General features: G+C 34.8%; 1 protein-coding gene across 4 annotated transcripts in view; it reads left to right on the forward strand.

Annotated features, from left to right (window-relative positions):
- LOC134530744 (splicing factor 3B subunit 2) overlaps positions 1-23,906 on the forward strand; it is a 45,795-nt gene extending 21,889 nt beyond the window's left edge. For all 4 annotated transcript variants that reach the window (XM_063365867.1, XM_063365864.1, XM_063365863.1 and 1 more), the window contains exons 9-14: positions 1,325-1,534; positions 6,907-7,109; positions 9,763-10,117; positions 19,237-19,484; positions 22,090-22,402; positions 23,741-23,906. In XM_063365867.1, the coding sequence (XP_063221937.1) occupies positions 1,325-1,534; positions 6,907-7,109; positions 9,763-10,117; positions 19,237-19,484; positions 22,090-22,402; positions 23,741-23,812 (1,401 nt within the window). In that variant the 3' untranslated portion in view covers positions 23,813-23,906. The remainder of the gene's footprint in view (positions 1-1,324; positions 1,535-6,906; positions 7,110-9,762; positions 10,118-19,236; positions 19,485-22,089; positions 22,403-23,740) is intronic.
- Positions 23,907-24,631: the final 725 nt, after the last annotated feature.

The following is a 24,631-nucleotide window of genomic DNA, read 5'->3' on the forward strand; positions in this document are numbered from 1 at the left end:
AGTGCTACGGTGCTTTCTGTTATATTACTTCTCCGTTATTTTATTAGCACCGACTGTACTGAAGTGTGTGTGTTGCAACTAGTGCTTGACGCGCAAGATGAATTCAGCCTATCACTTGCTGACGCGGCGCAGTGATACGACGGTGTTTGTTTATTTCAAAACTCAGCTAAGAGTGAAACCACGGTCTCACCCCTAATTATAAACTTGATTTTAGAATAAAATGTGCGATGCTTAAGTGATAAAAATGGTAAATTTGTAATTTTTTTGTACCACTTCCTTATGCTGTGATATTTTTATTAATATTTTTATCCTTGAAAGTCAAACATGCTAAGTAAGGTGGCAAGTGAGAGAGTTTTCTCTACAGCAGGCAACATAGTTACCAGTCGCAGAGAATTTTTGTTGCTACACCATGTCGATGAACTCACCTTTCTCCATGACAATTTGAAATGATTTGCGAAGTGATTTATGTTAGTGCTATAGACATATAATTATATAATTTTTAATTTTTTTTTTTTTAATTTTTGAGAATCTGGTTGTGCTTCTTCAATATAGTCTCACTTTAATTATAATTACTTGATTTAAACTGTGAAATATGTGACAAGTTTTTCAAAGGTGGTATGTTAAAAAAATTTAATAATCTATGTTATTTAAATAAATATTCTCAAATTCGATTCGAAAAAAATTCAAAACGCGTGAAATTTTTGAAATTTGATTCGAATTCGATTCGAACTGAAAAATCACAATTCGCAGATGTCTAATGTTCAGATTTGTGATTTTTATGTAGGCCTAGTCAAAACATGCATATATGTGTGTATTGTCAGTTTCACTTTCTGAGCACCTGGTATATGTTTATGTGGGTCAGTGGGTTTTTCAGTTTCTCCTTATCAATGCATACATTTCACAAATACTCTTGTCCCATTTTATCATCCCTCATCTATCTGTAATAACATCAACGTAGACAAGATGTTAAACTTTATTCATTCTCTCCTGCCTGGTACCATGAAAGGTCTTTAATCTGGCATTCTGCGGTTCAATGCATTCTATAATATGGCAACGGGTTTCCTGTTCTCTAGCAGGTACATTTGCATTTCACAGTCTGTATTTCCGAATATTTCACTGTACACACACCACAATCAATAAAATTTTGATGTTGGCTCAGAATAAATCAAAGGTGTTTGTAGGTGGGTATTGTGATAGTTCCAATGTAGCAGTGGAACTCTGTTGGGTCGCTGACACGTCGTGTTCGTGTGGTGAGGTCATGGTTCGATCCCAGCACCAGAGGTCCCGAGCACAGCTAACGTCGGCGAGCGGTGTGTTCTTGCAGAAGAAGCAGGAGGCGGGGAAGACCAAGTTGTCGAAGCGCAAGCTGAAGAGGCTGACGCGCCTGAGCGTGGCGGAGCTGAAGCAGCTGGTGGGCCGCCCCGACGTGGTGGAGATGCACGACGTGACGGCCCGCGACCCCAAGCTGCTGGTGCAGCTCAAGGCCCACAGGAACACCGTGCCCGTGCCGCGCCACTGGTGCTTCAAGAGGAAGGTAGGCCCTCTGCTCCTGCGTCCAGTCTCAAATACAAAGTTCCTCACTTCAATGCAGTCAAATTTCAATTCCTGTTAAGAAAATTCTGAAGGTATTAACGTTATTAACCTGGAAATTTTATTAAAAGTAGTAGTAATGGGCGATACGGATAAACACCAATATAAAACGGATTTAGTACTTTTTGTAAATAATCATAGTGCAAGTGTCCAGAAATTCAAAATTTTTAAGGAATAGTTTAGTATCTTAATAGAATTATATATTTAAAGGTTTTTTGCTGGATGAAAAAAAAAAATTACCACACAAAATTTGTGCATAGTATGTGCAATACTCATATGTAGAGATGGTGATTTATAGCATTTAAAATAATAACATTTAGCATTTTGAATTTAAAATTAAGCATTTTTTAGCATTTTTAAAAACAAGATTTAGCCAATTCTCTCATTTTACATTACTGTATATTTTTAAAAAGCATTAAATAATACACATATTAATTATTAACAACCACAGAAATAAAGATCTAACACAACTACAAAGATAGCCTATCTTGGCAGGTTTCCAAACTCTTTAGCACTTATGAGTGCAATAAATTGAATACTTAAAATTACAATAAATATTTTTTAGCCGTGTTCAAACTCGTTTTTTCAATTTTCGCCTTCTTTTGGTTTTCGATCATGCCAGAAACCTTTGCTTGCCGTTTTACCGACTTTTTTCTTCATCCGATTTCTCGGTGAATCTTTTTTTTTGCAGCCTGACGTCCCTCAGATTTAATGTGCTTTTCAAGTACATCTTTTTTTATCCACTCCAGACGGCGATTACATAAATTGCGCATTAAAATATTCGTATCACTTTCGTAGAACTGTTCACTTTTGTATTCATTTATGCAATCGCGAATGGAAATTAAATTTCATCCCATTTTTACCACGAGAAATAACAGTATACAACACATTCACGAGTATGCACGTATTTGTAAACACACAACCTTCCGCAGACTATACAAGAACGTGGCTTTCACGTGAAACACAGACAGAAAATGGGTGCGGCGAAGCAGAGATGTCGCAATATGGTGGCCTAAAAACTTCTACTCTGCAAGATGACGGACACTCTTCCAGCTAGTTGTTCTTTGCTTTGTTTACAATCGCGAGTCACGGATGGCCATTTTTCATTCAATATTTACAAACAATAGTGTTGTGAATGACATGACAATAAGATACTTGTGCTGAATACGCCATAAAATGTTGGTTTCTTTTGATACTGAACTGAAACGAAATACAATCGGTAAATAAATTGTGTAGAGTGAAGACGAATCTACTTTTTTTACCTTGATTTCGCATTTATCTCGGAATAGTCTAGATTTCGCATTTTATAGCGGAAAAAATATAATTTAGTATATTTTCGCATCTATTTTGCGAAAACGAAAAATCACCATCCCTACTCATATGTCATTGACTAATTAACAAACACAAATTCAAGAAAAATATTAAATTACAAAAAAATTGGTGTAAAAGATGTCTATGAAACTTTAAACAGGTAAACAGAAAATATGGGTGACACCTGAATGTATGAAATTATTAAACTTTTTTTTTGTATCAGTTTTTTAAGTACGGTATCGGTTAGAAATGATTATATCGGAAATCCAGAAATTTGGGAGTATCTGCTGATACTAATTCTAAAATGATTGATTATATAGTTACATCACTAATTGTATGTGTAGGTCCATTGCTTATTTTCTTAGTGGGATTTTCATAAGGGTGTTTTATTGTCATTTTAGATCTCTACAAGATGTTTTACATTTATTACATGTACTTTCATTGTTAAATGCCAAAAGTGTGTGTTTTTTCATGTCCGTTGTAATGAGATTTCACTGTAGTGATCATCTTGGAAACATTACATCACTGTGAAAAGCCACGAGAAAAGTTTTTTTTGCATATCACTTCACTTCCAATTGCAATTATCAATAACAAATTTTTTAGTGACAAAACGAATCAGATAATGTGTCTCAATGCAATTACTCAGCTATTTAGTGATACATTGATGTCAAACAAAACTGATTCTGCAGGTTATTATTTTGACATGCCTCTATTGTAATCACTTAATACTCACTAGCGAGGGGTTTACCTGCAGAATACATGTAAAACTAGGGATGGGGTGACCGAATCCAATATCCGCCGAATCCTAGGGATTCGACTCGCTTAGGAGGTCCCGCATGGTAGGTTTTTCCGTATAAAGCGTTTAAATTGCCCGAGGTCTCATCATTTACGCCATTAAATGTGTGATGTAAAGTCCGTTAAAATTTTTTCTGAAACTTCCTGGCGCACGTAAATATGAAGAAAAGACAATTGAACAACCACATACGAAGAAATATGGATGATGTACCATAACTACAGTACAAACCCAATAGTTATTTTAAGATAATTACCATAAAAAGAACTAAAGATTCTTTATAGAATACCATAATTACTACAGAAGCAGATAGCTACCATATTTGCACTATAGTTACCGTAACAACTGAGATGTATATTTACCGTGATAGTAATGTATTATTTATTTATGACATATTAAATTAAAAAACATTGTTGAAAAAAAAAAGGATGTTAAACTTTGATATGTACGGTTGGCACATGTCGCTAAGAAATAATGCGATCTGAAAGAATGCAGTACTACTACGAAAAGTGAAAATGGTACTCGTGGATTTTTAGGTTATGGCAGTCTCTTTCGTTTTTCAGTAATATCGGCCGAAAATTAACAAGCATACTGTATCGGAAGTCGGCAGAAATGCCGATTCAACTAAATATTGGCAAAATCGGCTTCTTCAATACAGCTCTACATTTAATGACATGAGTAAACATATTTCAGACTTCAGGATATTGACAAAGACTTTAATTTCCATGTAGGTTTATTGTGTGTATGTTTTTTTTGCAAGTGTAAATTGAATGAAGTAAAATGCTTTTATTTTTATTACTTTCAATTGATTAAACTTTAATGACCAGTTACAGATATTTATGACACTAATTTTGAGGTTAAGCAATTTTACTAAAGCATTCCAGCCAAGCAGGTTGCCAGCGAGAGACGCTTCTCTTCTGCTGGAAACACTATCTCCAATCGTAGAGTTAATTTAACTCCTGAACGTGCAGAAAAAATTATTGTTCTGCATGATAGATTAAAGAACAGAATTTAATACTCTGTGACAATCTCTCTCAGAATTATTGTGTTGAAAAGTGGAAATGTTGAAACAATGTGAATGTACTTTTCAAACAACATGATTTTTGGTGCTAAGTTTGTTGAAGCTCAGTAAGGACTCCAGAAAAATTGACAAGGACAAAATTTTTCCAAAGATATGTTACATTTACACAAACATATACTTGGTTATGTTAGTTGGATGATATCAGTTACTAATGAACCAATGGAAACAGGTAAGATTCAATGGAAAAAAATGTTATTTTTTTCTAGCAGTGCAAAATGTAAACACACTCTGTAAATAGTTACCCATAATTAATAAGCCCACTTCATTTTAATACTTTATTCAAACATTATACTAAGTTTAAGATAAAAATAATATCCCAAAAGTGTAACTGTACCACAAAAGCTCGAGCTCGGCTCGAAGTAAAATTCTTAGGCTCGCAGACCTCTAGCTTATTTATAGAAAAAATCCTAACCGCTAATCTGTACTAAAACTGAAATTTCTCAAGAAAAAATTTTTGTCTTTATATACACTTATACCAGAAATGTACCAAACTTCATGTGATAAAGTCAAGGGACTCTTAGTGCAAGCAGAATACATCTCACTTACATTAGATATGTGGACATCAACTATTAAAAGATTCGGTTTGGGTTCGAGATTCGGCAATTCCAGTCGAGGATTTTAGTTAGGATTCGGATTCGAGGAAATCAGGATTCGCCCCATCCCTATGTAAAACCAATTATTTTTCATTCACAGTATATCCGCTACGTATGCAGAAGCTCTCGAAGACTGGAAACTATTGCATCACTACTGGAAACAAATTTAATTATTTTTTTTTGGAAACATTAATGAACAGTTGGTGTTTGATAACTTTCATGAGTAAGTTTTGTAAACAGTATAAAAAAAAAACTAATAGTGATGTTACGTTTCCACCAGATTCTCTATTTATCAATTAAAAAATTTCTGCTATAAATTGAAATTCTTTTGCACTCGTGACACGAAGAAAATACATACAAAAAAAAATATTTCAAAAGTTTGTGGCAGCCACGAGTTTTTTTGTATTGACTTCACAGATGCAGTAGCACCTCTGTATTCATGACATACTGTGTGCAATCAATCTTATCCTTCGGTTTTAATTTTGAACAACTTGTCTTATTAAGTTTCACACAACATCCAATTATGTATTTATTTTACTTTTAAGTAGATGTTGGTGGTAAGACATACTATTTGTGGCAAACAAATATGTTGCTGGATATCAGGAACTAAATATTTAGTTTGTAAACAACTATATAGTTAATGAAATATGTTGATTCCCAACTATGTACATATAGACTACTACAGCTTACCATGACTTCACTGCAACTGACACAGGAAAAATGTATTTTGTATTTGTCAGTTATGCCAATATGAAATCTAAGTTATCATACTGGAACAAAACACTTGCTTTTTATGTTGAGCCTAATAATGTGTTTAAAACTTTAATTAGTGCTAAATGTATAAAGTTAGTATAAGAGGAAACTCTTCTTGAATTTATTAATGGAAATAAATAGCTTGTCAGAGAGACTCATCTTTAGGACAGTGAAATTAATTATTACTTTGAGGTAAGAGGGTCAGTCATTATGTAAGTCACAAAATGTAATATAAAAATTAACTTTGAGTGATAATCACTTTAATACTATTTTTATTTCTCAACATAATCTTTACCAGTATTTATGCACTCACCCCTATATTTTATCATTGCCCCATTACCAGTTGTATAAAATTCTTTGAGTTGCTGCCTCATTCACATTTGACATGCTGCTATTCTATTGAACAATAATTGCACACCATCGTTATTTTGGAACTGAATGACGCATGATAAGAATGCTACCTAGTCAATATGAAATGATTATCAGAACACTGGATAATGCTGCCATCTATAAACATTTTTGGAAAATGTTCGCCACTCTTAAAGATAAATAATTTTTATTTGTGACCTATGTAATGACTTTTTTGTATTGTTGTTATTTAATAGTGAATTTCTTTATTTATTGCTTACGTGCATAATGAAGAGCTTATAAATGTTACGTTGCAAGGCCTAGTAAATTGTCAATTTATTTTAAAAATACTCTAAAAGTTTTTGGAAGAAATTCATCCTATTAAGTTTTTGTGTGTGATTGATGGTTGTTGTATTGCATTGTGGTGCTGTGCGCAGTATCTGCAAGGAAAGCGAGGTATAGAGAAGCCTCCGTTCGACCTGCCGGACTTCATCAAGAAGACCGGCATCATGGAGATGCGCGCTGCTCTGCAAGAGAAAGAGGACCAGCGCACTCTCAAGGCCAAGATGAGGGAGCGAGCCCGACCTAAACTTGGCAAGATAGACATCGACTACCAGAAGCTGCACGATGCCTTTTTCAAGTCAGTTTTTAAGGCTACATTTTTAAGTCCCTTGAAAAAGAGTTTATTGCAGATTGAATATTAATATTTTAGTATTTAATATTTATTTTCAAGTACTAGGTTGAGTACACATTTTTTTTAAATTTCAATTCCAAGTTGGTTCCTTGGTTCTTAGTCTTGATTCCAAGTCATTGAGATTCCTGTCCAAAATTAATATAATGTCTTAAATAAGTTGTAGTGTATCATTATCATCAGCACATTGTTTCACATAAAATATAAATGTGCTTTTGTCTAAGTGCAATTTATTATTATGATGTGCCAAAGTTATGATCCTTTTAAATTTGTAACAATAAGTTGGGACTATAGAAATTCCAATTAGAAATATAAGTGTGAATGAATATAAGTGTTTCTGGAGATAAAATTATAAGTGTACTATCAGTACCATATCAAAGTAAATTTAGAATCATTGAAGCAATGAAGTGAGAGCGAAAAAAATAAATAATGAAAGGTAGCCCCATTTCATACTTGTATGCTGATTCTATTACCTGTTATTAATGACTATGAATTCCTCCACTACCCCACAAGGTATTATTGTCCTCAAAATCTTAGTAGTTATTGTTCTTAAGTAAAAGAAAAAATAATCACATCACTATTTACCAGTATAGCTTGATTTGTATATAACAACATTCCTGGTTTTCTATCCTACAGTAGTTCTACCAGTTGATTGCGTGTCAAAGCACATATTTTCTTGAGGTGAAAAAAAAAATTAAAAGGGAACAGAAAAGCAGTGTACTGCATCATACTATGGAATCAGTGGCTTCTTTGTGTTTGTTCCTCCCCCATGTATTGTAAAGTGTTATCGGCAGTACCATCTGCACTTAGGTAGGGCGAGTTAGGCAATAAAAAACGGTCATTTCCTTCTGTTTGCTTGTAAGCAGTGCTTGAAAATGGCTAAGTGACGTTCAAAGACAATGCATTCAGTTTTTAACAGTGTTGTTAAGTAACGAATTACAAGTAATCGGATTACTTGTAACGATTACTTTTCAAGTAATTTATACTTGTAACGAATTACATTTAAAAATGTAATTCGTACTTGTAATCGGAATACATAACATTAATTGTAATCGATACATTAAGGTAATCGATACTTTATATTTACTTGCCGTTACTTTTATTCTCGGAACGTATAATGAATACAATTAAGAACAAGAAGATCATAAACTTTTGTATTAGTAAAGTTTATAATTTTACGCTTGTAGTGCTACGATCGTATGCACAACATCTATGATCAAAAATGAAGAGCCATAGTGACTTTCAGTGTCTCCAACATTACCCTATCCTAAAATCTGCATTTTAAAAATATAACACATCGCTGCCGTTGAGCGTCTTTTTAGTGTTGGTAAAGATGTTTTTGCCATCAAGAGAGGGAATCTCTCTGATGAGAACTTTAAAATGCAATTGTTTTGTAAGGTCAATTCCACTACTTGTATGAAGTATTTTGATGTTATTCAAGCAAGTTTGTCCTCAAATATCATTAATTTAATTAAAGATAATAAATTTAATAATTACATGAAATCATTTTTTTAACAAAACATATATGTATGTTTATTAAATTAACAAAGTGTAAAAAAATTTAATCGTATGTCAGTTTTAAAACGGTAGCGGAAAGTAATTGTAATTGTAATTTTAGTGATTACTTTTATGTAAAGTAATTTTTACTTGTAATTAGTTACATTATCACCACAGTAATTGTAATTGAGCCCAATTACTTTTTCTGAGTACTTTTAACAACACTGGTTCTTAAGCTAAGCTCTTTTATAAAGAGCAAATGTGCTGTACCAAGGTCCTTTATGTGACAGCTGGAAGCTGCCAGAAATAGTACTCAAGGTCACATTCTCTGAGCTAGGACAGGTCAGAAACCTTAGGATGTAATAGCGAGACCAGAGCAGTGAAACAAATGCCTCAATGACTAATTGGTGCTGGAATGCAGAGGCGGGAGTTACTGCTAAGGTTACTATATCAAAGACAACTGTTGCCGGGTCTCGTATGCTGTGTGCCTCATACTCATACCATGATAAAAGAAACCTGAGCGATGAGCAAACACCTGCAGTGTTGCGTCTCCCATGCACAGAGCAGGCCAGATATCTCTGCAAAACTTCTTCTCCTGACCATAAAAATGATGCAAGCAGGAACTTTAAGGTTTAATCATTGCAACTTGTGAAAAATATTCCCATTTTTCTGTTAAACTAATTTGCTAGTATGGATGTTAATCTATGCTTTATTTTTGCTAGCAGCCAAAACTAAGATATTTTACGTTACAGTAGTTTGTAAATACAATCAAATATTGATTCTTAGTGTAAAATATGGTATTAAGTACATAATTGTAATATTGCATAGTATTTATTTGCCTTTATATATGACTGTATGTTGCCAATATTGACAAACTTTTATTTCAACAGTCTATTAGTAACAAAATATATATTAATATAAACATAATTTTGATTATTTTTATGTCCCATTAATGGAGATTTTCATGCATTCAAATTGTCCATGCCATGAGAAATGTAAATGAGAGATGAGTATGTTCTACTTAAATTCTATATTACAGTGCAAATGAATGTGGCGTAAGAGCAACAAATTGTGATGGCAGTTTGTAGTATGTAATGTTTGTCAGGTGGCAGACCAAACCTCGAATGTCCATCCACGGGGACTTGTACTACGAGGGCAAGGAGTTTGAGACGCGGCTGAAAGAGAAGAAGCCCGGCGACTTGTCGGACGAGCTGCGCACTGCCCTGGGGATGCCGACGGGCCTGAGCGCACACAAGGTACCCCCGCCGTGGCTCATCGCCATGCAGCGGTACGGACCTCCCCCGTCCTACCCCAACCTCAAGATTGCCGGCCTGAACGCTCCCATCCCGGAAGGATGTTCTTTCGGCTACCACGCCGGTGGGTGGGGCAAGCCCCCGGTGGATGAGACGGGACGACCTCTGTACGGAGACGTGTTCGGTTTGACAGGACAAGACCAGCAGGTGTGTATCTTTCACAGTTTGTATGATTTGTGTTCAGTAGAATAGTTATATTATTTTCAATAAATTTTTAGGAGCTGCATAGAAAGCATAAAATTCTAAGGCCTGTGCATATATTTTAGTTTATAAAAAATATTATTCATATTCAATTGAATACTAACTCTTGGAAATAACAAGTATTTTTTTTTGGTTATAAATAGTTTTCATAGTTGTGACAGATCGGTCATGACTATTGATTTATATGGCTTTGAAACAATGGCGTTCGCTTCTTTTATTAGCCATTGCAATGATGTGTCCCATGTTTTGTGGTGTTGTAGCCAGAGCTTGTTGACATTTATTTATTTTTTGGCATTCTGGTGTTTGTAAAGAAACAAATACAAATAATATTTTGTTTACAATTTTAAAATGTCACAAATATGTTGTGTTTTGAATAGGGCTGGGCCGATACCACTTTTCACCGATTCCACCGATAGCGATTCTTATGGGCCGATACTGCCGATACTCGATGCCGATACTAACCAAAGAAATGTTTGTGTTATGAAAGGATATTTTACTTATAAAGTATTTTTTAATTTCATATTAAGTATTTGGAATTTCCTATATCCGCAGGCTGTAATGAAAAGAGGACGTAAAAGAGCATATAATGAAAGTTATTTCAGATTTTTAAAAAAAATTTTGACGATAATCCGTACACTACATATTTACCAAAAATTGAAATCCTGCACGACCTTTTGTTACAGTTGAATTAGACATGCCAAATGCACTGACATGCATTGGAACAGTAGGTACCAGTCCATGAGAAATAATTGGCAGGATTTGCATTTTGTGTGTACTTTTTCCCCTAATAGCTGGACATATTCAAACCCAATTATAAAATAATGTTCAACTGTTCAACATACAGTACCTACAGTTTTTTTCATATAGTCAAGAATGTTTGTTTTAACTTTCCTTTGAGAAATGTCTTTCATAACTTTGCAATGCTGATACCCACACGCTTGTGGGTACTCATAACTTCTACGGTTAGGCCTACCTACATATGCTGCCGTAATACACTAAATATAAAAATATAAACTAGTTATCCACGTCGTCACGTCGCCATTAAACAAGCTTCACGAAACGTCACAAAATGTTCACTAGCGTCGGAAACTGTGTGCCACTAGATCTGTTAAATAAATGTTGTATACGTATTACATTTGTGTACAATTGCGAAAGATGTTAATTTGAAATGATGTTTACAAACAAATTATGGGTTAGGTCATCGAAACAGAAAACAAACGGTAACATAAACGCATTAGTAGTCGTTGGCCATCGTATAATCCACGTTTTATGTACCTAGCCAGATATGGTAGCCATCGGCCAATATCCATTGCTACAAATTCAAACGTGAAAATACACATTTTGTAGGATAAATATTATCGAATCGTTTTTTTCTTAGTTGAAAAAGTTAAGCGTTTTTTGTTTATAACTCTTGATTATTCCGCATAAATGTTATGTTGCTACACCAGTCACACAAAAAACGGACATTTTTTTATACGAATGAAATTTCTACCCGCACGGTTACCAGCACTGCACCTGCCATTTTACTCAACAAAATAAAGAAGACGTCTGTAAACAATTTCCACAAGACCGGTTGTTAAACAAAGCTATAGAATTGTGAATGAAATGAGAAAATGTTTAATATTTTGTATAATAATATTGGCAAAAAGATACGTATTAACGAGAAATTACAGTCCAGGGCTTTGAAAAACGTACGTTATATATTTATTATGCCTATTAATTTGCATGGCGTATCAAGACCGGTGGCTTTATACGTTATACTGGATTGTACGTTAACAAGAGGGACGTACTAGAGAGAATTTGCTGTAACACAGTTTAAGAACTTGGACTGAGGTATCGGCGCGAAGTATCAGCAATTATTTTACAGATGCTGCCGATGCCGATACTCTGAATATCGGCCGATACTTAAGAATCGGAATCGGCATCGGCCCAGCCCTAGTTTTGAATCATTCACGCGATTTTTCCATTACTGTTTAGTGAGACAACAGCGAAAAAAAACTTTGAATACTTGTTGCATGCTTAAAATGTCACTTAGTGTGCATGTTTTTGATTATGAAGTCTCATTAAAAATTTAAAAAAAAAAGTATATCACACAAATGACCAACTCAACATAATTTTGGTATACAGTGAAATTCCATTACAACGTACTTCAGAATAACATATCTTTCAGTTCACCGTATGATTTTAAATTCCCGCTCAAAACACCAATGTAAACAATGTAACAATATTTCACTTTAACATTAAAAACGTATCCTACCTTTCATTACAACGACCATTCTTTTCCAGTTATCAGGAAAATTTTACATAATTGTTACTGTGTTTGCGGCGGGATTCTTTAATATAAACGTACATTATGATTAATTTTTATCGCTTTCAAGAATCATTAACAAGTATAAAACGTAAACAAACAATGTCTCAACGATTCATAGAATCATAGTACAGTATAACGTGCCATTCTTCCTCCTCCATGGATCACACACTAGTGCACGAGACGATCTAAACAATCAATTGCTGTCTCGCCCTCTTCAAGACAATTGTTTTTAGCTGCGTAGCTTTTGGTTATTTGTAGAGCAAGTTCTAAAAGTTTTTATTAACGCAGATACAAACGTTAAATAAAAATTATATTTTAACTTATATCCAATGTTAATTTATGCAGGTTAAGTTTGGAACTGTTTGGTGTCACAACATGGCCAAAAAGCTTTATTTGTGTTGCCATGAAGATAGGAATGTCACCTGGCATAGCCATGCTCGCGACGCGCGCTACTAGTGTGGTGCTATCGTTATCTATGGATGCGAGGTTTGTTTACGTTTGGGGTGGCGCGAGGCAAACAATATTGTTGATTGAATATTTTAATCAGGATGGATGGCCAAAAAGATAAAAAGAAACGCAAGCAGTTTACTTTGAAAGAAAAAGGTGGAAATTTTAAAAGAAGTTGACAAAGGCAGGAAAAATGCAGATGTAGCACAGTCGTTTGGTTTGGTGCCCACTGCACTGTCAACAATAATAAAAGATCGCGAAAAAATTATTAAACTGTATGAACAGTCATCTTTATCTGCTGGTCGCAAGAGACTTCGCCTAGGAGATGACGAGGGAATTCTATCCCAATAAATGTACATATCTGCAAAATAGTTTAACCCATTTGTCATTTTGTGTTCGACAGATATAAATTTTGTATATGGAGGCCTAGAATTTAGGCTACTGTATTAAGTTCAGTATTTTTTTTTTTTTATATTCTTGTTGTTTTACAAATATTTGCTTCCAAGCTAATGTAACATTTGATCCCCTACTACTTTATTTTTAAAAATTCAAAAATACTATGTTTTAAAGGTAACTTTCAGAATAAAGTACTTTCATTACTAAGTATAAAAGTTGAGGCTTTATTGATGTACTTTATAACGAGATTCTACTGTACAACAAACACATGAGGTATGCTGTGTTAAATATTTGTAAGCAAACAAATATTCATTATATTGAAGTGTAAGAATTCAAAGTCGAATTAAATATGAATAATAAACTATTCATCTTTGTATAGTAGGCTCTCATTGCACCAAGTGCAATTAGTGCCCATGTCACCGACAATTGCTGGGCGATAGGTTTAATTAAGAACATAGCTGAACATCTATGTACTACCTAAAATTAATTTTAACCCTGCCAAAATCTGCGGTGTCGAGCAAAAGATACATAGAGCAGAAATTGCAACAACTGTAAATATAGTAGAGCACTGGCTGGTTTGTAAAAGAACTGCAATAAAAATGCAATGAAATATCAAAATTGTTTACATTTGGTAAAAATTGCACATTACAATTTATTATTACCTTAATGCTGCGGGCATAAACTTATTAAAAAAAAATTCCATATTAAATGTAGTAAATATTAACATTAAAATATTCTAAATAAATGAACAATATAAAAAATCAATTAAAATTTTAAAATATCTAAACTACGAAAACTGACGTAAAAATAATGGTCTCTTACAGTTTGGTACTATCATTCGGGTGCGACCAAAACAGCTAGCGATAAATCCATATGAACTTTGGAAATCTTTTTGGCACAGGTTTTTGCAACACCAAGATTGTAAATCGTCAAAACGGGCATGATGTGGCGCGGCAGAGCAGTTGTACAGTGGAGTTCATAGCAATGTCTTAATTGAAAATCATTTACGTGCAGCGTAAAGTATGCGTAAAAGCTACCCTAATCGTTATGAAACAAGTTATATTATTTAGACATTTAGACATTTAGACACATTTTGGTACAAACTTCTTGCCGAAAAAATTGCATTCATTGATTTTAATACATTAAAATGTAAACTTTTGTGATTTAAGTTTAGTTTTGCTAAAATGTGATTAATTTTATGATTTTGGTTGAATTTTGGTTTTGTTATGGTGTATTCATGTGCATTTTCATATCTGCCAACTTGTACGATTTTCCCGTAATTTGTACGGAAAATAATTCATATTACGATTGTACGGAAATTCGGAACATCTTACGATTTTTGTCTGTTCAAAAATGCAGTATAATATTTTAGTGCCCATATAAATGTACCGTTTGAGCAGCATTTGTTATTGTTTAACAACATGGCGTCCGCGACAATATGAGGATAATGGAGTCACAGAAAAATCGTTCCGAAAAGAAAGTAATTTTTGTAAGTTTCGTTGGTACACAGCAGGCTGGATGGCAATTGATCTTGCTAATCTTTTGTGCGGAAGTGTCATAAAAGTAATTTTTGTTAGTTTGTTGGTACACAGCAGGTTGGCTGGAGACGAGTGATAACGACTTACCGTTTATGTACGAGTGCGGTAAATATTTTATAAGTTAGCGCTTGTACAAAACGTAAGATAATATGATTTCATAATGGCTACGAGTAGTAAAAAACAATATGGACAGGTGTTTCGGTCATATTACTCAGAATTATTTCCTTTCTTTACTAAGGCTCTAATTTTGCGTTTTGTAGTGTTTGTCGTTGCGACATTAATGGCTGTATCCGAATACATAGGGATGCGTCCTTAGCACACACATCCCTACATCCCTTAGCAAATGCAGCCACAATGTAGAGGACGCATTTCTAATGGATGGATAGTATCCGAATACTTTTACTGCTAGCACCACCTGTTGACTGTCAGTCGTACTAATCTTCACGTAGCCATTTTGTGTAGGGATATCTACGAATATTCAGCAAAACGTAAATAATAAATACCTACCAATTAAAAAATAATGTAATGTGTATGTTATACATGTTAGCGATCCAAATAAAATACATTTTATAAATTGTAAACTTTAAAAATACTTATGAGTTTTGAATTATCCTTTAAGTTTAAATTCATTCTTTTATTATATTTTTTTTAACATCTTCATTTGTGTCTGTTTAAGTTATCACTTTCGCTTATAATGTTTTAAACAAATATTATGCTGAAAATCTGAAGTAATATTATACACAAACAAAATAAAACCCGATTCCGAAGCTAATGGATGTAGGGACGCGTTAGTGGATGCGAGTGTCGCATCCCTAGAAATCTCGAATTAGTGGATGCGTGAAGGGATGCATCGGCATCCCTTGTGAGAATTCGGATTCAACACAAAGATGGCCGCGTCCACTACGATGCACGTTTAGTGGATCCCTTAGCTAAGGGATCCATTAGGCCAGTATTCGGATACAGCCAATGTTTCCCATGGCGGCAAGCACAATATTTCCTATCACGTCAAGAGCTTGAAACATGCAAATAACGCGAAGCTTGCAGAAGAAAACAAAAAAAAAAAATCAGTAGTTTCTTTTCCGTGAACCGTAACAGTGACAGTCATGTGATTAGGGCGGAATGTTATTTTACAAGATTTTTAGTGGAACATAACCTTCCATTCAGCGTTGCCGACCACGCCGGGCATTTGTTTCGAAAAATGTTACCAGGGTCTGATATCGCAAAAATGTACAGCTGTGGGCGCACTAAAACTGCAGCAATAGTAAAAGAATTCCAGTGCACAGTCAAGTGGTCGTAGGGAATAAGGTACTGTTTTTTTCCTACACTGTGTGTTTGTTTGGCAGTTTTGTGTACATATTAACATTAACTCATAATTAGCAAATTTAACTACATTGACAAGAAGTGATATTTTTTTTTCTGAACTGATAGTAATGATATGCTCTAAAGTGAACTTAATTTTATGATTTGTGCTCCAAAGGGAAGAAACTAAAGGACTTATGATAAAGGCCTATCTCGGTAATAAAATATATATATTAACTTGTGTACATGTGTATAAAATAGGGATGGGCCGGTCGAATCCTCGAATCCTCGAATCCCACCGAATCTCTAGTATTCGAAAGATTCGAAATTCGAGGGAAAAGATTCGGGATTCGAGGGAAAATGTTGATGTAAATGTAGTACTTTAAAAACTTAAATGCTTACAATTTACTTGGCCTGTTTACGTTTTCCTTGGAACACATCCTATTGAGGTACAGTATAACCTCGTTAATACGTGATGGTCAGGACCGAGATATTCACGGATTACCGATTAAAAGCCCGGAAGGTCTTGTCAAGCTTCTCAGACACCAGCGTGCAGCTGGGTTAAGGCCGTTCACGGTAAGGGCCGGCCGTCTTCGAATTAGTGTCTCGGCTTAAAAAAATACAGCACTGCCTAGCCATTAGTTCACGGTCATTTACAACAGCCGAAGAGAGAAAGATAAGATCGTGCTGACCTTGCACCCTCCCCCCTCCTCCCCCCCCCCCCCCCCAACTCGTACAGCCGAATGCCAGCCAGACACGTCATTCGCAGGCGCCTGCCGTGCGTTGGCGGGTGGAAACAAACAAAAGGAGACGGGAAGCAGAAGTCAGGACATCCCCCTCAAGTTTAAAGAGTGACAAATGTGACAGCTGAAAGGGGGGCGACACAAAGGATCGGTACAAACAGCGTTGCAGAGTTTGGCGGCCCACGCGATGGCTTGTAGTGTTTGCCGGCCGCCGGCCCGCGTGACGTTAATTTTAAGCGCTGACAATTTTTACTTCTCTTTTTTTTTTCTTCTCTTTTAAATCGTCCCGGATTATCCGATTCCCGAATTAGCGCATCACGGATTAACGAGGTTCTACTGTATTGTACTTTTAATTCGTTATTATATAAAAAAAAATTATGAAGCATGTACTGATTTGGGAAACTTACTTTATATTCATGAAAATGGATGCATTGTCGCTACATTAGCATTAAATAAGGCATACATCACATATGTATTCTCAGAATATGCTAAAAAATAAAATAAAGCACATTTAGGATCTAGACTAAATATGAATCTTGTTTTTTTTTTTTAAAAAAAACTTTACTGAGAAATCTGTTACTTAGTAATACAACAATAATGCCGACTTTCATCACAAGTTACGGTCGCACATGTAGTAATAACAATGAAATAATTAATGGCAAAAATTAATACATTATACAATTAATTTTTTAATCTCAATTCAATTTAAATATTCTGATACACGTTCTATTTATGAATTTTTTTAGGACCAAGTTTGGTTTGTGTAGACTACCAACGTTAAAATATGAATTATCTGAGAATTCCATGATGGCCAACCAATGAATTTGTTAGCCAATCATTTTGAGCAACGTAAAAAATAACTAATATTAATATAAAAAACTTTAATGGGTAAACTAGAGAAAACACCCCGTCACTTTTAACTTCGGGCATATTAATCACTGTGCTTTATTGAGGCTTAATTTTAAAAGACGTACGACAATATTTCTTATGGCCTAAAACCATTCAAGCCAAGATGGCGCCTTTCAGTTTCCATTAAATATTTCAGGAAAGCGTTTACCTTCATTTGGGACTTTAAACAAATGTCAAGCTGGTAACTACAAAATATTGTTCCGTCGGATGTTGAATTTCGTTTTCCGATTTCCGTGGATACATGAATCACTGTACTCACAGATAATGCCTGAATGCCTTAAATCCACTAAGTCGGATTCTACAGCAATTGATGAAATGACCAGATTCTTACGTGATCCTACAGTTAACCCAGAAATAAACATTCTCGAATACTGGAAAACTGTCTGCGTGTTCACCCAGGCTACATAAACTGTCCAAAAAATATTTGTGTTCACCACTTGCGACAGTGTTCTCTGAACGTTTGTTCAGCACTGCAGGAAACATATGTGACCAAAAACGGAATCGTCTTGATCCAGACTGTGTAAAAATCTTTGTTTTTTTAAATAAAAATTTAAAGGGTTAAATAATTCTGCATAATGTTTAATTTTTTCTCTTAACTTATAAATTATTTTATAATTAACCCTTGAGAACTGGATTCGGATTCGAGGGGTGGATTCGTGGTACTGTTTGGGATTCGGATTCGAGATTCGGATTCGAGAAAAATGGGATTCGAACCATCACTAGTATAAAATCATTTATTTTGCATTGAAGCTGTTAAGTTTTAATAAATTAAAGTAACGTTATTTAACTTTCGTATTTTGGGTAGAGATGTGGTGTTATCAATGCAAAATAAACACGTTTTCCGGATCACTATTTTATACATCGCGCTTGATTTACGCTATAGATTTGTTAATTTGGAAATCTTACTGCTTGCACTCCTAACAAGTTGGCAGGTATGAATGGATGTTATGTAGTGCACTGAAATGCTTTTCTGTGTTATTTTAGTTTTCTCACAACTCACCATGTAATCTTGTCCATATACCATAATGCATACGTATTCAAATGATAAAGAATTGATGCTTGTCACAGTAAAGTTTTGGCTCCGTAATGGCCTCTAAGAAGCTACAGTTGTAAAGAGGTAAAAACAACTATCCTCCCATCAAAAAAATGATTTGGGTTTGTGAATAAGAAATGGGACTTTGCTGTGAGTTAGTGGGTTTTGTTGTGATACTCCTATTTCCTCCACCATTGCATTCCATTGCTGCTCCATCAAACCATTCCCCTTCTTAACTGTCTATAAACACTCACTGTCAATTATATTTTAAACCCTAATTCATTTAGATTGTGCTCATTAATTGTTTGATAACCAATTTACAAATGTGATAGTAGAGTAGAGATAATCTTTCCTGGTAGCATGTGTGTCTGAAAGCATGTAATTAACAGATGAACAGTGCCGATGAAGAAGTCGATCGCTCAATCTGGGGTGAGCTCGAGTCCGAGTCAGAAGAGGAGAGTGAAGAGGAAGAAGAGGATGATGATGAAGAAGGAGGAGGAAAGGAGGATGAGACAGGGTTGGTCACTCCAGCAGAAGGGCTCATCACTCCCTCTGGCATAACATCAATTCCTGCAGGCATGGAGACACCAGAGATCATCGAACTGCGTAAGAGGAAGATTGAAAGTGAGATGGAAGGGTAAGTTGCATGCTGCTGTTTTATGGCAGAATATTAATTAATTGAGTAACATGATATATATTTTAAGTATGTAACCCGCTAGAATGGAATCTCAAGAAAGCCTAAAAATTGATGATGTATCTGTTGCTTGTAAGATTGTAGCTGTTTGACTTACTTTTGTGTGTAAACCTCCATTTTTAGTTATAAGAATATTATTATTTTTATTGACACTGCAGAATATTTTGAATAATATTTTTAATTTGAACCTGCTGCACACATTTCCTATCTACTTCAATGACACGTGCAAGTGCTTTGTATGTAAGCAGAAGAAATAAATGACGTATTAAAATCAAATACTTTAATTATATTGTTTCCTTAAGTAAATGTGGAACTAAGGCTGGTTGTGACATGGCTTCCTCATGTAGTTGGTTACTCTGTTTGTATACGTATAAATATATGTAATAAAATAAGCAAATGGGCAATGTGTTTGCTTGGAGTTGGTTTTTATCACAAAACTGAATAGTTTGGGACTAGCAGTGAACAGTTAGTCACTAGATACCACAACAGCCTGGCTGTCAATAAATTTCTAGAGTGAGTTTGTGTAGAAATTTTTGGTAGGGTTCTTTGTGTGCATTGTGTAGCAGACATGCCATTCTGTGGGATTTTCCCCACCATCATCTTCTATGCTTTATTTTTCCACTCCTCTCTGCCTCATTTTAATTGAATCATCCTGCACTCCAACCAGAAATGAGAAATTATGTTTATCTGTCAAATAGGATAGACAGTTGTCCCAACAAACTGTAACAACTTAAAAAATTGTGCTTCATTAAAAAAATCCTATAGATACAACATCAAGTGCTTGAGTATGTCACTTAAAAATTTTGCTAGATAAAAGAAATTCCATACATACAACTTTTGAGCGCTTGAGTAGGTGTTTTATCAGCTTTTTCTGCAAATTGCACAATAAATAAGAGCAATGTGATAACCATTTAGCAAATAATCTACTGCTTCTGCCTGTGAATAAAAATAGGAAAACAAAAATTACTTATTTAATAGCAAGATTAACTAATGTAACTACATTGAAGGTGTATGCATAACATGTACAGTCAAACATTTACTAGGTCAAAAATCTTGCATTTTACAGATACTTTTTAAGCCTTGTCAGTGTGCTGTATCACTGCTCATCATGCAACCAACTAATGTATTGAATGTTACCTATTTATATCCCTGAGAATGGAGTTAAATCCTGTCTGTACCGTAGTCTGCTTACCGTAAAAAAAACCTTTGGAATATTCTAAGTTTTTTTGAAAATCAAAGAAAATGAACCTTCAAAACTTTGCAACCCCCTAATATTTTTAGTTAATAGCATAGTAAACAAAATACAGTAGAACCTCATTTTTACGTACCTGCGATATACGAATTCCCGCGATTAACGTATTTTTTTACATGCACTGTCAATTTCCCTATACTAATAATGCATTATTTTCTCGCCTTGTGCAAAAGCATTTCCCACTGTTTACGTAGAATTAGTGCTGTATTTCGTGGCAAAACATCGGAAAATTTAGAGAAAACAATAAATTCTCAAAATGAATAGCGTGAAGTTTTATTATTAAGCGTTACTGCATGAGTGTATGCTCACCACAGCTTCGTTCGCCATTGTAAACAACTTACCTTTTTTTTGTGCCACGTGTTATTGTACACCAGGCCATGAACCAAACGTATGGTGACATAATTATGAAAATTAATAAGTACTTTTCTTAGCGTTCCCCTTTAATCTTAAATGTATTATGCATGAAAATAAAGGTGAAAACACGCATTTTAAATATACAAAAGAGCGGATTACTGTTCCATTATTAAAATACGTTTTAAGCAACGTATGAGTTTCCTATAAATATGGCGTCTTCGTGCATATTCTGCGATGTTCATTTTAACACAGAAACATTCTGAAAAGTCAAATGGCTGCAATGAATATCCAAACAATGCAATGTCAATTTAACTTCTATTCCTCAACGTAAACAATTATATTGATGGTGGTAGCTATCGTTTTATAGTATTATTTCTCAAAAAATCTTAAATTAATAAAACTTTAACACGTAATTAAATACAAAGTTCAAAAATCAATTGTGTTACAAAATTTCAGCACCAAGTGGCTATATCAAGATGCTTCAACATTCTCATCTCTTACACAAAAACAGCAAATTTCATTTTTAACTTTCGGCAATATTGAAGAACGGCGATATTGGATATATTTATAATTTTAATTATAGTGAAGTTCTAGTTAATATATAAAAACGTAACCGTCTTTGACATATTATTTAGTGTGGTATATATTTTCTTATTGTCTCCCATATAGTGAGATGATAAAAAAAATTTGAACATTTCCCTCATTTTGCATTTTCCCGGTTTTTACATATTTTTTTCCTGGTCCCCTGAAATATGTAAAAATGAGGTTCTACTGTATGTTTTATCAGCTCTAAGAAGTATCTGCTGGGAACGTTTATTAATTTTTATTTACTTTGCAAGAAGCTCCTGCCACATAAAAAGTTTAGCTAAAGTTTGCAAAATTTGACTGAATACTTATATGAATGAAATGAAGCGTAAACTGTGTTCACTGTGTGTGTGCAAGGGGAGAGACGCCCGCCCTGTACCAAGTGCTGCCGGAGAAGAGGCTGGACCGCGTGGGCGGTGCGATGATGGCCTCCACGCACATCTACGACATGGCAGGCGGCACGGGGGTCCCGGCGGGGGCGGCCCCCCCGCGGCGCGTGGGCCCCGAGGGCGGGGGCACGGTGGAGCTGGCCCTGGACCCCTCGGAGCTGGACCTGGTGGACACGGAGGCCATGGCCGTGCGCTACGAGCAGCAGATTCGCGAGCAGCAGTCGCAGCTGCAGAAGGAGGATCTGTCGGACATGCTGGCAGACCATGTCGCTCGCCAGAAGGTGAGGGTCCTCTGCACGGTCCTTTTCCCATAACCACAGTGCATTAACATTAGCATGGTAAAAATTTTAGAATTGGTTTGGAAACAAATCACGTAAAGCTCACTGCTGCCCAGAGATATATACCGTATTTACCTGCATGTGGGTCACATCTAATAATTGGGTCATTAAAAACAAACATTTTCATCATAAACTTTGTCCTAGTAGGTATAAGGGTCACACCATATATCTGTTTCCTTTAGTGTTTCCGTGTTTCAGTTCATTGGTGCATAAGCGATATGGCACAGGGATTAATCCTCTGTCCTCTTTTTTATCTGCTTTCTGTAACACTTTATTACCGTAGAAGGGAGTGAGGCGGCGTTCTGGTGCTTGCTTCTGACAGCTACGAACAAAAAGAAAAGGGAGAATGCTACTATTTTTTGAACCTGTGAATTCCTTCCTGACTACATAAATTTTTTTAATCAGTCCTCTTTCCGATTAGAAAAAAAAATTAGCAAGCCACCCTTTTTTTCCTCAGTTCATTTTATAAAAACTAGCATGAATGATACAAACTGAGAAAATCCAGCTGCGGTGGGAGGGGTCTGGAAGAATGTAAAATGCCAGGCATCAATGTAATCAAACATGATGATGCCAGCTAGTGATGGCTACATTTTTATATGTGCTACACAAGAGACGATGAAAAATTAAGGGTTAAAACCTTTTTAAAATGCCATTAAAATAAAATTTACATATCTGACAACTTTGTATTTCTGTTAATTAAATAAATAAGGTGTTAATAACTTAATGAATAACAGATTTCACTTTAAAATACTTAGGGGGGAGGGGAGGAGAGAGTATTTCTTATGGATAAAATGGCGAGACCGAAACATTGGACCGTATGAGACGGGAAATCGTATTGCGCAGGTACATCTTAGAGTTTTACTGTATTGTCTTATTATAACTACCACACTACCTGACAGCAACTTGAAAACTGATTGCTGTATCATGGTACTTATCCTGTGATCTTTGGCAAGGTCATGTTTACTACCTACACAAAGCACTTGGAATCTTAATAGTAAGACCAAATACATAATGTTACTTTTATGCAAGAATATTATTTTTTCCAAATTTTGACACTAAAATAGCAGTGCGACGGTTATGCAATAAAACTCTTTATTTCAAATAGTAAATCTTCTTGTGTTTCATTAGGTAAATAGTCAATATGTGACGCTCATAGATTTCAGTCACGTGAATTAAAACAGGAATTTTATTAGAACAAAAAAATTTTATGTTCTTAAGTTTGTGCCTGAATATTAATTCTGTGATATTCAAATATTTTTTTTTTACATTTCTTTCTTCCAGAACAAAAGAAAGCAACGCCAGCAGCATCAAGACAACAAGCAAGCAAAAAAATACAAAGAATTCAAGTTTTAAGGTGTATTTAACATTTGTAATTATTTCTGTTTAAAACCTATGGTAGCCAGTATTGTTTGCTTTTTGTAAAAAAAAAAAAAAAAAGTCAAAACTTTTGTGTTATTTATTACTTTAGGATAAGTACATGTTTAAGTGCAATAATCCCAAGAATATTCTCTGTAAAATATTACAGTGAAAGTCAACTCCTGAATTAATAAATGTGGACGGAGACTTAACTTCAGCTATTAAAGTAGTCTCGTCCTGTGTGGGGGTGATTTGTGAGATGAGATGGTTTGTGATTGAGTGTAGGCTCTGCGAGCTACTACTGTCTACTTAGGGTTTGTTCCAGGGCAGGAAATGCAGGAGCTAAGACTGTGCAAGTACATACTAGTTTTTTCATGCCAAGCAAATATCAAATTGAACGTTTAAAATATTCATGATTTCAAATCAAATTATGAATATTGTTCACTGCTAAGCTGTAATACACTTATTTTATAAAATACAGTATTAAAGTAAAAAAATTATTATTGTTTAAAATTTGTAATGTTTGAATTGAGTAGATGATTAACCAATTGACCACTATACAAATAACATCAATAAAAATTATAAAATAACCATGCATAATATTAATACTGAACATTCGTGCAAGAAATTGGAGTGCTACCTTTTGATATTTATAAGTAGGGCCCCCTGAAATTGGTAAATAAAACTTTCAGATTTAGTCATTAAAAATTAGAAGAAAAAAAAGTGTATGTTACTGTAAATATATCTGAAATTATTTAAGTTAAATAATTTTACTTGAACTTACTCATTACTGAATACCCTAAACAATTAGGTTAC

Source organism: Bacillus rossius, chromosome 3 (genome assembly GCF_032445375.1).
Source record: "Bacillus rossius redtenbacheri isolate Brsri chromosome 3, Brsri_v3, whole genome shotgun sequence".
NCBI classification, from domain to species: domain Eukaryota; kingdom Metazoa; phylum Arthropoda; class Insecta; order Phasmatodea; family Bacillidae; genus Bacillus; species Bacillus rossius.